The sequence below is a fragment of the Tympanuchus pallidicinctus genome, unplaced genomic scaffold, assembly GCF_026119805.1.
Source record: "Tympanuchus pallidicinctus isolate F22 unplaced genomic scaffold, pur_lepc_1.0 scaffold16, whole genome shotgun sequence".
NCBI lineage: Eukaryota > Metazoa > Chordata > Aves > Galliformes > Phasianidae > Tympanuchus > Tympanuchus pallidicinctus.
Window position 1 is genome coordinate 16,599,443 of NW_026294679.1, and position 13,060 is coordinate 16,612,502.

The window sequence follows — 13,060 nt, forward strand, 5'->3', positions numbered from 1 at the left end:
TTCAGCTTCTTGAATGCAAGAAATATCCCCCCTCCTTGCTTTCAGATAACAACACAGTTAACACAAATATAATAAGTGTGGTAGCTGTGTATGCAGTTAAACTGTAGTGCTTATCAATGACAATATGCTGTTCGGTCAATCTGACTTTTAAAATCATAATCCTAATGCTATTGTAGTATTGGAGGGTTTAGGGTTTGTTTTGTTTTTTTTTTTAGCTTATGGGAAGAATCTTTTGTCTCTCCTGGTATGCTTAATGGAGACTTCAGATTTCAAGCTTATAAGAAAATCTAAGCAATCAGTAATAGAAATAGAAGTGGACATTGTTACTGCTTCTGGGAATTCTGTGCTTTGTTGTAGTGAATATGATGACATATTGAGCTGAAAGTATAGGGAACACATTAGAGTTCATGTGGTGTTAAGGATTATTCTTCTATGTTAGTTTTTGCTGCTGTGTGTTATTCCAGAAGTATTAGCATTCTGAGAGCGTGCATAATGTTTCCTATATGAAATTTTAGAAGTAACTTGAATTTTAAAAAAGACAAGTCTGTTTTGACCTTTTTTGTTAGTTTCTGCCTTTTTTGACCTTTTCATATTATGTATGTAATACATAATGTATATGTTAGTTTGCAGTTGTTTTTAAACTTTAAATCTATTTGGTTTTTATGCACAATTTTGTTTCTGGATTGGAATTATTCAGAACATGTGGAAGGCATTGTGGTTATTCTTTTGGGTTTTTTTTTTGTTGCAGTGCCTGGTCCATCATCTCTTGGCAGTATGCTTATGCCTGTTCAGGAAACAGAGTGGGAAGAGCTTATTCGTACAGGCCAGATGACCCCGTTTGGAACTAAAATACCTCAGAAGCCAGAGAAGAAAACACGACGACTAATGCTAAATGAAGCATCTGATTTTGAAAAGTATTTAGCAGACCAGGCTAAGCTGTCATCTGAGAGAAAGAAGTTATCCCTTCACAAAAGAGCAAAGAAGAAAGCACAAGCCAAAAATGTTCAGTGTGTAGCTCCCACATCTGCTACAAAGGAAAAAAGAGGTAAAGTTCTGTCAAAAACAGACAAACGTTTAAAAAAACACTTGAAGAAACTTCAGAAGCATGCCCTTCAGGTTCATTCAAAAGCAGGTATTCCAAAAGAAAAAAAAAATCTTGAGACTACAAATCTGAAGCCTGGACAAGAAGATGATAGTGGAGAATCTGAGTATGTACCTGACGAGGAACAACTTGAGCCAGCAGCAGTTGAAGAGGAAGAAGAACAGGCATCTTCACATGCTGAAAATGATTCTGATTATGAACTCAGGAATTTGTCAGGGAAGGGAAAATACTCGGTGAGGCGGGATTCTAAAGATGCTGAAAACGACGTTGACTACTTTCCAAGCTCTGAGGAGGAGGAACATACAGTAGGGAAGCGCAAAGTAAAAAGATGGAGAGATGATGGAGATGAAGACTATTATAAGCAGAGACTAAGGTTAGTCCCAGACTTTTTAGTAGCAACATTACCAAATGATATTGCATGTGTAAAAGACAAAATCTGTAATACACGACTAGGAATTGGAATAAGGGGGAGGACACAGTCAGAATGATCATAGCCTTTCTAAGGGAATCAGGCATACTTAATTATTAGGATTCTGTTATTTAATTTTTCTGATCATTTCAAGATCATTCAAAAGTAAGTTATTTCAGTTTTGCATTTGTTTGTTATTTACAGTACTGTGAATATGCCAACAGTAGAGTATATACAAAAATGTATTATGTATTACTTGGCAGCATTGCTGTTTACTTAAGCTGTTTACTTTTGTCTACAGATCCTCATACCTGCCTTTCAAATATATATGACATGTTCTATTTGATAGGCAAAATTACAGAATAGACAGACTCCCTCATCAGAGGAAAGGCATTTTCTCACAGTGAGAGATGTCTTTGGTTTGGCTTGGGATGAGATGCTTGGGTTTTGGCTTCAGTGACTAATCAGGAAAAAATTACTTGAACAAATGTTTATGTACTGTTTTTGTATAAACCATTAGTTAGATGAAATCTCAGGCAAATATATTAATTTGAACATCAATATAAATTGGATTTTGATTTTAAACTCGTAAAATTCATACTGGAAAGGAATCATCTGTTCTTTTTTATTATCAAGTAATAACTCTTGCATAACTTAGATAAGTAGTAAAGACTGGACATCATGTTGCTATTAGTGAAATCTAAAAAGAGCTGCCTTCTGTGACAGTGGTTTTCCTTTCTGTTCTTATTGACAGTGATGTTCTTATTTAACAAAGATGTGGCAGTGGTAGTAGTTTTCTTGAGCTGTGATGACCTAAGGTTGTAAACTGCATAAGATTTATAAAAAGAATCAGCATCTTCTATTAAATAAACTAGTATAATTAAGTAGAGCAGTACAGCTAAGATGTCAAGAACACGTTACTTCTAAAAATGGCACCTGAAGCACCTAGTGCTAATCTGTAATTTATGAAATCTGTATAGCCTGGGCGTTAATGATTTCTCTGTAGATACAGTGTGATGTTGAGGTGCTTTATTTTGTTGGGTTTTTTTTTTCTCCTACTGGTATCATTACTGTTGAGCTCCTAACAATAAGACTGTGCAATGTTAGTATTGTTATAGCTGTTTGGAAAACATTTTTAAGGGCCATTGAAGTGACATGTAATTTAAGGTCCTTCGAGTGGTTTTTAGCCCTTAGAAAAGCATGGATTCCAAGTTGAAAATAGCTTTCCTGGAGTGAAAGGGGCAATGGTTATTAAAGCTATAGAGAAGAGTGACTAATATAGGTAAAAGTCCTAGCATAACACCTGGTTAATGGTGGGGAGACTTAAATTTTGTGTTTTACAGAAATGGAACATTTACAAAATTAAATTACGCTATATCAAAAAGAGGGGTTAAGAAGTTATATGAATACCCATCTTCAACCTGTGATAAGAACTGCTGTGGAGAAAGAGGCATGCTCTGATAGAGATGCTTGTGCTCTAGTTGCAGCATTATTACAGGTAACAAAACATTAAGTAGGAAGAGGTCAACTTGTCTTTCACGTCTTATGCTACTGAGGCAGATCAGGAGCTGGCATTAGGCTTGCAATCCCAGGATGCTGCTTTTCAAGGTTAAGGACTAGTTTATTGCTTCTTGAATAGAAGATTTCAATGAGAGGCTAATCTGAACAATGTCCATAGGATCAAAAAAAAGTGTGTTTTTTATTGGGGTACATTAACAGAAATTAATTGTATTTAACCACTCAGATATTTACTGTTTTATTGAATAAAATCATACTTTTCACATGTAAATTAGACCAATATTAAATCATTTTTAATTCAGTGTTTTCATCAAGAGTAATTTATTTTGATTGAAAGTTTTAATATGACTCTCAGTTTAAATTCATTCAAACACGTTTTTTAATAACGTTAAGATTGTGACAATTTATCCTTAGCAAAGTCATATCATAGACTACATTTCTTTTGGTTACTAAAGTTACAATAAAAGCCTAAATGAATTTTAGAAATATCAATAACTGTAATTGCCACCAAAACACTACATCTCTTAAAAATTTCATAGCTACAGTTATTGTGGCTGTTAAGCTGCAGCTGTCCACATTGACGTTTTTATGCTGACACCCTCAGGTAATCTTCATTATGGGAAATGCCATGAGAGAATAAAGTGTAGTGAATTAAGAAACATATTAAGAATGCTGAAGAAATGCTGTCATTTGCTTACATTTATGTCTTGTTTCACATCAGTTATACTTTTGAATGCAAATAAATGAGTGAGATTATGGTATATTTTACCCCTGAGATAGGCAAGGGAAAGTCCTTTAGGATTACTTTAGTATTCTGAACATCTAGTCTTGTGCTTGGTGCTGTATAAAGTCCTACACTCTTGAAGGCTGAAAATGAGTTTCTTTAACATTAAAACTTTTCAGGGATGGAACTTGAAGAGATTGGTCTGTGTCAAGGGGGAAATACGATGATGATGTTAAAGCATGGTAATTAGCTAATTATGGGACTGCTAGAGGAACTGACTATTTCCAAAGAGGAGCTGATGCATCTGTGGTAAACAGGGCAAGCAGGAGAACAGCTGCTCTGCTTTTCTTCTGAAGGCAACTTGTGTCAGTCGGCCTGGTCGCTCACAGCCAGGCGTGGTCAGCGGAAAGTGGAAAGGCCAGAATTCAGCACACCCTTTTAGTAATATCTCTGCTCTTGCATCGCTCTTGCCTTTCTCTTGTTACCATTACTGGAGCAGTGTTGCTGTGCAGACATGTGGGGAAAAAATCTTCTGGCTAATGTAGCAAGGAACACCAGGGTTGTGGGGAGGTAAAGTAAATCAGTGACAGACTGTCAGGTGCTAAATGCTAAGTTGAGGATTCAGTGCAAGGTGGTGTTATCATTATCTCCCACTGTCCTTCATAGTGACTATTCCCAGCTGAACCCGGAGGGCTGGATTAGGTCATCAGTCTCTGGGGTAGTGCTGAAGGTCTCAGAGACTTGATCCCCCTCAACAGCTGTGGTTTCAGTGTATTTTTTGTCATACTCAGCAGTAACTGCCCTGGTCAAGAGCTGTTCCACACTGATCTAGTAGGAGTCTAGAGCGGTCACCCTCCTGGTGGAGCAGCCAGGTCACGGCAGAGCTGCTTTCTTTGAAGGCTGTTCAGTGAAACTGCACCTATTTTTAGTTTTTCATACCTAGAATCAGAAAATAGAAGTAAGCTTCACTTCAATGCAGATTAAAGGCATAGGAAATAAGCCTTTTCTGGCTTCTCAGCAAGAAAGTAACTGCATGATTTTCTTGTTCTACTCTGTCAGGGTTTTGGAGCTGTGGAAGCTGCAGCCCATCCAGTCTTTTTGCATGCTAACAAAAATTCTCCTTTACATGTATTAAAATAGGAAGTGTAAATATAATCAAATAATTTTTTCTCATTATCTGTAGTTAATGCGTTACACTTTTGACATCACTAATACATTATCTGCATGAAGTAATAGCTTGGAAACAAAAAGAAATTTTCTTAATAGCTTTCTTAGGGTCACTATTCCCATAGTAGCTGCCAGTATGTGTATGCCTGCTGCTTCAGGGAAAGAATTAAATCTCAGGTTGTGGGAGGTAAGTGCTATATCTGTATTTTCTTGGCTTTTTTGTATAGTTTGTGGAGTATAGTTTTTTGAATAGCACTTCCTTTAATTGCTGTGAAGGGCTGGGAGGCAAGGCTAGTAAAGCTGCTTTTCACCATGTCTCCCAACCATCAGCCAAGCAGCTGAGTTGCTGATGTTGTGGCTATCAGCACACAAAACATGATTAAAAAAAAAGTCAAACCAAAAAGAAAGTTAACTAAAAAATAAGTGGCGTTTTTTCTCAAGTTGAATCAGTTTTCATACATGAGCTGTCTTTGAAGCATCTGAATCAGTCAGTCTCTCATTGTATCAGTTATAAATTTAAAAAGGATTAAATATTACCTTTCCTGGAAAACGTTTTCTTAGAGCATCCTAACTGCTCTTTAAAATGACAAATCTGAGACACAAATGAAGATATATTTTGGCTCGCTCACTGAGTACACCTTTCATTCTAAGCTCAAGTGGGTAATCATCTACATCAGTCTTAATTTACTTGCAGAGACTTGTGGTACTAACTGCATTTATCTCATCTGTTAGGATATGCCAATTAAATCCATGCATACAGACCATAAAAAGTTAGATCCAAAAAGTAGTGCTGAATGCTTCAGTTTAGCAAATTAGAATAATCTGTAAGGGTTTCTTAGCTGTCTAAAACAGAAAACATATTGTGCTTCAAAAAGGCAAACTATATTAAACACTCAGCTTGGTTCCTGACTGTATTTTAAAAAGAAAAAAAAAATTGTGCTCATTACTGTTTTGGATTCAGAATTTCTTTCTTGGGTATTGCAATAAGTGGGAAATGGGCTCAGTATCTGAATACAATCTCATATTAAGAAAGATTTAATTGTATGATATATGGCTTTCATTCTGCATTTGTAGGATAAAAATGTACTTTTATCAGTGACCATGGACAGCAGGAAAGTAGATTTCTCAGAAGGTCAGAAACAGATGCTTCTGTTTTGGTGATACAGTGAAGCCTGTGCTTGCCAATTGTTTAGGCACAGTAGTGAAATTTGACTCAGACTTGTACGGATTTTTTTATTCTTTGTTTAATATGGTACCCTGTTATTAAGTCAAACTATGAGTTAGTGCTGTTTCTCTCTTGAAAGTTTGACTTACAGAGGAGGGGTCAACTGATTGCCTGGCCAGTCTGATCTAGCAGTGTTTGTATTCCCTTTGCTTCAGCTATTGGGAATGTTTTCACTTTTCTATCGAAAATAATGAAGTCTTAATACAGCATCTTGCATCAAGTTCACAGCTTTTCAAAAACCGAATGGCTTCTTCAAGCTTTGCATACTGTTACAGTGGTAACAACAACAACTGCTTTTTATTTCAATTGAATGGGGAAAAATCAAAGACCAAAGAGCCTGCAGACCTTGGGGAGATACAGTAGCAGAACTTCAATTCTAACGCTGATGCAATTATGCATATAGAATAACAAATACAAAGTATGTCAGAATTTTTCCTTATGGTAACTGGGTTCTGGAATATTAGTTCAAATTCTAGATGCATTGATTTTCTAGGTATGTCATGATTTCAAGAGTGATCTAACATCGGTCAAACTAATTGCAGAAACTGTTGGTTAAATTCCTTAAGAATTATGAGTTTGTGTTAATCTGTAGGAAGTTTTCCTCTTGGTTGTTTCTGAATCACTTTTTCCAACGTACACTAGAGGGCAATCTGCTTCTTCCCAGGGGAGGCTGAAGCTCCAATACTCGCTGCAACGTTCACGTTGGGAGATTGGATTAGGGGCTTTTGTGCAAAATACTGCCTTACATGTCAATTGTGTTTGATTTGAATTTGATTCCTAAAGTGATCTACCTGTCACTTTAGAAGTTTTATAAGTTGAAATTGTCTTGATTTTAATGTGATAAGTAGATGTTTTCTATTGGTTTTCTTTCATGTTTCAAGTCTTCTCTTAACTTGGTCGGATAACATAACCAAGTTCTGATGTGTGTTAGTTCCAGTAGTGACACAGTCTGAAGCAGCGACTGTCAGCATTTGTAAATTTGAATCATTCATCTTTCCCTGGAGCTCAGAATAATAACTGACAATTCATACCTGATAGCGCAACATTGTGGTACTGAACAAAAATAAATGCATTTTTATGCTGTGCCTCTGGTACCATCTGCCTTTTTGGTCTTTATTTTTTTTTAGTCTGAGAGCATTATTGTTATTTTACTAATTCAACCATTTAGTAGATTGCTATTCTAAGGTAGAGATTTTCTTACCTGTGTCAGGTTATGTAAAAGTATCTGTGGGAATTATTTTTGTATCCACATTTTGTATTATTTTGTTTGGTTGGGTGTTTTTGCTGCTTAACAGGGTATGTGATTTCATGTAAGGAATTAAGAACAATCTGAGAGATGACAAACAAATAGTAGCAATTCATCTGTTTTTCATCAGAGAACTAAAGAAAAAACTTGAGGTCAAAATACATTGCTGTGGTCTCTATGAACCTGTCTGGTATTCTGCTTTCTTGTTAGTTTTTCAGGGCTTTTTTTGGTTTTGCAGTTATTGTAACTTGCATGTGTTTGGAAATGATGGTCTTTATTAAACAGTACCACAGTTCCATGTTTGTGACTGCTTCCATGAAAGCAAGCTGTAAGTATTTTTTCACTATACTGGTAGAAAGCTGATCTAGAAAGCTACTGCAGCTAGCTTTGTTGCACAAGAAAGAGTATATGATTGTGTATCGAGTGTTGAGAAGCCCTTAAATGAAGTACCTGAAAATATCAGGCTGGGGGGCGTCACTGTGCCACCAGTGTCTGCTATAAACATCGCTGAGCAAAGATGTGTGGGTCAAGTCTTAAAGACTTAGAGCAGTGCATGGGTTGTTCTTTAGTGTTTTCTGGATTGTTTTGCCAGGTTTGAAGGTCAATATGTTGTGAGACAGCACCAGTTTTGTGAGCTGTTGTTTGAGAAATTTTAGCAGTGACTTCTGTCTCCATTATTTTGCCTAGTTAGGTGAGGATATAAATCAGGGTCATGAAAGTATTTAAATTTTGTTTCTACATCTAATGATATTTGTAAATTTTTGACTAACTTTGTTTCTTTTTCCTGACATGGATAAAATTAGACCCACAGCTTTAAAAGCACTCACTTATCCCACAAGCATAAAACGCATCATGCTTAGCAGGACAGGAAATAAAATGCATTTTGCCTGTCAGCTTCTCAGTGCAGTTTGTCTTCTTTCAAATATTGAAATATAAAAATTATATATGTATTTTCTCTCCCTAAATGTATATCTTTCATGCATATATTTTATGGAAAAAATTGAGCTAAATAACTTTAAACAGAGAGTGAATTTATCACATTTTTTAAAACAGATCATAAATCCATTTTCCCAGAAGATTTTTCTTTTACTCTGCCATGTTTCTGCTGCTACAGCTGTCCAGCCAACAGTAAGAGCCCAAGCCATCAGGATGCCGTTTGTGTAATAGGTGAATGGGAGAGGTAAACTGTCATTACCAGGGAGGAAGTGCAACTGTTCACTCAGCTGCAGTTTGTTCAGAAACTGCAAGTGTACTGGAAAACTGGTGCATCCCAGTAAGCCTCCTTCGTCTAGTTACTGCAGAACTTCTGGAGTATGGTTTCTCATTAAGCAAATACTGGATAGATGAGTTTTCCAGCATCTCACTAAAGAGGCTCCTTGTAGCTTAATACTGTAGATTTCAGTGCTAGGAGGCTTATATTTGTGGGTTTTTTGTTGTTTTTTTTTCTTTTACCTCAGTCTTCCACTTGCTTTTTTTCATACTATCACTGCTATTTATAGTTCTTTGGAACCTGAACAATTTCAATTTCTGTGTTTTATGTCTCAGATGCTTTTAGACTGCCAGGGCTCATTCTTCAGCCTCATTCAGGCCAGCACCTTTAATTATGAGTATGGAAAAAATATTCAAATAATGATGTATACAGTGGCTTAAATTGCAGTACATGCTTCATTTGAAAGTGTTCTGTCTGGCTTGGGGAGGACAGGACTGATCACTGGGGAGCGAATAGAGTTTTGGTAGGTAGAGACTTCGATGATAGATATATCTAAGTTATCCGCAAGGAGGCATGCAGTCATTTCATCCTTACAGATGCAGCAATCCCCTTATTAGATGAAATATGTCTGCTTTTGTGTTGTGTGAAGAGCAATTGCATGAGAGCGCTCTTAATCTGTTCTGCAACTTTACCACTGTCTGTAGGGATTTTATCAGGCTCTACACTGTGTTTGGTGTGGCTGCAATGAATGTGGTTTCAGCAGTGAATAACTGCTGAAACCCAAGCTGTCTGTAAAGTGCTTTTGGTAGTTCAGTACTTATTTGTTCAAGTTCTGCAATTGTTTGCTTTGAGGCAGTAACTGTATGGTTTGCTGTTACAAGCAAATGGTTTTGTTTGGGTCACTAAAGCAAACACAAGTCCATAATTGTTTTGGATGTTGAAGATCCTCTGGTGCCCTTTCTGAGAGGGGCACAGGACAAGAACATTATTCTGGATGTAGTCTGTGCAGAGTCCAAATACAGCACTTGGGCTGCATGCCGTGAGTCACCACGATTTCAAAATGTCAAATGTTAACTCTCCTAACGATGACAGCTTAGGGTCTGTAGAGCACATCAGTTCAAAGACAGTGATGTTTCCAACCGAGTCTTCTGTATGCTTGTATGCTACTGAACATTTCTCTAGGTGAAAGGCATTTAGATATTTGTTTAAATTAAGAAAAGTATCTTTATAATACTTAATCTTTATTTCTTTGTTGTTTTGTTTTTGTTTTGTCCTTTTTAAATGAATGTTTGGGAATTTAACGTTGCCGGTTTCTTTTAATAGTGTTAATTGTTAATTACGTTGCATTAGCATTGCTGTCTATAAATAATCATAATTAGCTGTACAATTACAAAAGCTTATGACTGTTCAGAAGCGCGTGCACGTTATGTCAAATATTTTGAGCATTTAGATGAATAATTTTCTCCTCCAGTGGATTACCGCTTAAATTCATCACATCTAAGAAAATTTATTTATTCTTTACTTCTTGATGAATAATTCAATGTAGTATTCATATAGAATCTTTTCCATGCAATAATTGAATGCTGACTCCTTGTGTCACTTACAGGAAGTGGCAAAAAGAACGTTTGAAGGACAAAGAACATCCTGTGGCTGAGGAACTTTCTGATGAAAGCGACACTGAATTTGAAGAGGGTTTCAAAGTTCCAGGATTTCTCTTCAAAAAGCTTTTTAAGTATGTATTCTATACTTCATTTTAACATTAGGTTGTTGTGTGTTGTTAATAATGGTATTAGTAGTGACAGTGGTGGTGATTTCTAGATGCCTTGTCCTACAGCTTTGGGTACAGTTATTTCTGTTATTAAAAAAAAGAAAAACAAACAACAAAAAACAACTTTAAAAATCCTACTTGACCAAACCTCAAACAAAGTTGGTTATTGTAAGCACAAAATGCTGTTTTACGAAAATACAATTAGTAAGTATTGTAAATGCATATTAGTTAAACTAAAGGTTGAGAAGCTCTCCTGGTCTCCTTTTGTAAATGTTTTCTCTTATTGCTGTGTGCTTTCTTTTAGTTCAGGTGCAGAGTGATATAAAAATGACTTGAGTTTGAAGATATGGTGTTGGCACTTGGTAATAAATGAAAACAAGGAATCGAAGTGTTTCTGTGATTGAGCTGAGAGTGACTGAAGTTTTCTTCCAGCAAAAAATACAGCCAACTTTTTCTTTGAGCAGCTTTATAAAGTCATATTATAAGATCTTTAAAACATTGCTGGGAAAAACGTTCAGATATGGAGAGTGCATTATTCCTTTAGTATTAATGATGGATTGCAGATTCGGGCAAGACTGCTTTCCATTCCTTTTTTTTTTGAGAGTTTTGCTGTGTCCAGTGATACTTCCAAGTAACTCATCTTAATCTCAAAAAGCTGTTTATAAAAGGCATTTTAAACAAGTTAGCTGCTATTTCATCCATAAGTTTTCTCTAACTTCCATGCTTGAACTCATTTTTGTTGGCAACATTTCACTCAAGGAAAACCATCTCCTCGTTCAAAAGCTAACTCTAAAATCTTGTAATTAATCTAGCAGAAAGCTATGGTTTCTTACAGGCTTACATCGTAACCCTTCCAACAGGGCCACTTAGTCTTAACCTCAAAGAAATTATTATTGTTGTCCTGCAGTTCTTCAGAAGGAAAGCACTAGCTCTGAAATGGAAATGAATTACTGACTTAGTTGCCAGGACCATACACAGCCAATATGAGGTCTCCAGTTGTTTATGCGACGGTACTGCAGGAATAATCATCCTGAGAACGGATGTGTGGTCTGAGCAACCCAAAGGGAATCGAAAGAAGGCAGACAATTAGAAATTAATCTTAGAGATATCAGCCTCACTAATGAAGGGTATCCCTGCAAGCATGAGTCAGTTGGCAAGACTTCTTAAGTGGTTAGAAAGATCAATTGAGTTGAATGATTTGTCTGACTTGTAACTTAAATGCTGAAACCTCCAGTGTAGGAAGGCCCATAGTCAATAGTCATTAAACTTTGAGTTCTGAACAAGTTCAGTAGAAAACATGGAAGTATATTGATCCAAGGAGGAGGTGTATTGCACTATTTTGTAAGTGATCTTTCGCATATGCGAATTGAATTCCACAGAGAAGTTAGCTCACAGTAGAAATATTAGATCCTTAAGCTGGTTGTCTGTTTTTAGTTTTGTTTGGGGATTTTCTTTTTTTTGGTGGGTTAGTTGCTTTTCATTTTTTATTTCTTTGGTTTTGTTTTTTTCTTGTAAATCTGTTCAAGTGGAAAAATCTGCTTTCTTTATATACTTCTGTCTGCTTTGAGGAATACTCAGCAACATTTGCTTAGTTAGTACTACTGGTGCTGCCTTGGACTATAAAACTGTGGTAAACAAGACTGACTTAAAAGCATCTGCACTTAACCTGAGAAAATTCTGTGTAAGGAGGAAACCATGTCTTCATTTACTTAGAGCTACTCCTGGAAACTATTTTGTAGTTGTTTAATTTGGATTCCTGTGTTTTTGAGGTCAATTCATTGCTAACAAAAAGGCTTTTTACAGACTTCTTGGTATACTGCATTTGAGATACCAGCAGAGAGTATGATGTCTGAACCATTAGATGTGTTCTTTGATCCCTTTTCTATAACTACTCAGGCTGTTTGATTGTTTCCTTTCAGTGTTAATCTAAATCCATACAGATCACAACAAAAATTGATTTTTGATAGGACTTGGCAGACACAAGTATCGTTGGTTGTCAGTAGTCCTAAACATTCTTCTCTATGAGAAATACAATCTTGAAGTGTGCATTTGAGAATACCCCTGAATGAACAATCCCAATTTAAAAAAAAAAAAAAGCCTGTTTTGTTCTTTGCTGTGCTTGGCACGCCAGCAATGTGTGCCACCAAGAGAATAGTACCAGTAGCCTTGATCTTCTATGTCACAAGACACAGAAATGCTGAAAAATGTATTTTTTCTGAATTATTGAAATATGTTGGTGTTTCACTTTTTTTTTGTTTTCAATTTAAACTCTCTTTTCCAAAATGTGTTATTCCTGATGCTGTTGTTATTTCATAGCATTGTAAAAAAAAAAAAAAAAAAAAAAAAAAAAAAAAAACATGTTTTAAAATGGTCCAGCAGCCCATACCCACCTTTTTAGCTTGCTGTTGTAGATGTTGTTTTCTGATCAACTTCTTTTAATTGGGATATATTTTACGTTGTTGCTTATGCAATTTCCAGTGAGTGACTGGGAATAGAAGCTAAACTGATGTTCTCACATAACAACGCTCTGCTGCATCTCATCCACTGGAATCATTTCTATTGTTTTGCCTTCCAACGCGGTTTCCCTTGTTGTCTTTTTTCTTCATTGAAAGAGATTAAATTTTACTAAATGAATTTGTGTGAAAAGGAAGCATATTGTGACAGATGTGATCAGTTTTCAGAGTGGAATGT

General features: G+C 36.1%; 1 protein-coding gene across 2 annotated transcripts in view; it reads left to right on the top strand.

Moving 5' to 3' along the window:
• ERCC6 (ERCC excision repair 6, chromatin remodeling factor) overlaps positions 1-13,060 on the top strand; it is a 46,255-nt gene that overhangs the window by 8,979 nt on the left and 24,216 nt on the right. For both annotated transcript variants that reach the window (XM_052677241.1, XM_052677242.1), the window contains 2 exons: positions 749-1,475; positions 10,208-10,333. In XM_052677241.1, the coding sequence (XP_052533201.1) occupies positions 749-1,475; positions 10,208-10,333 (853 nt within the window). The remainder of the gene's footprint in view (positions 1-748; positions 1,476-10,207; positions 10,334-13,060) is intronic.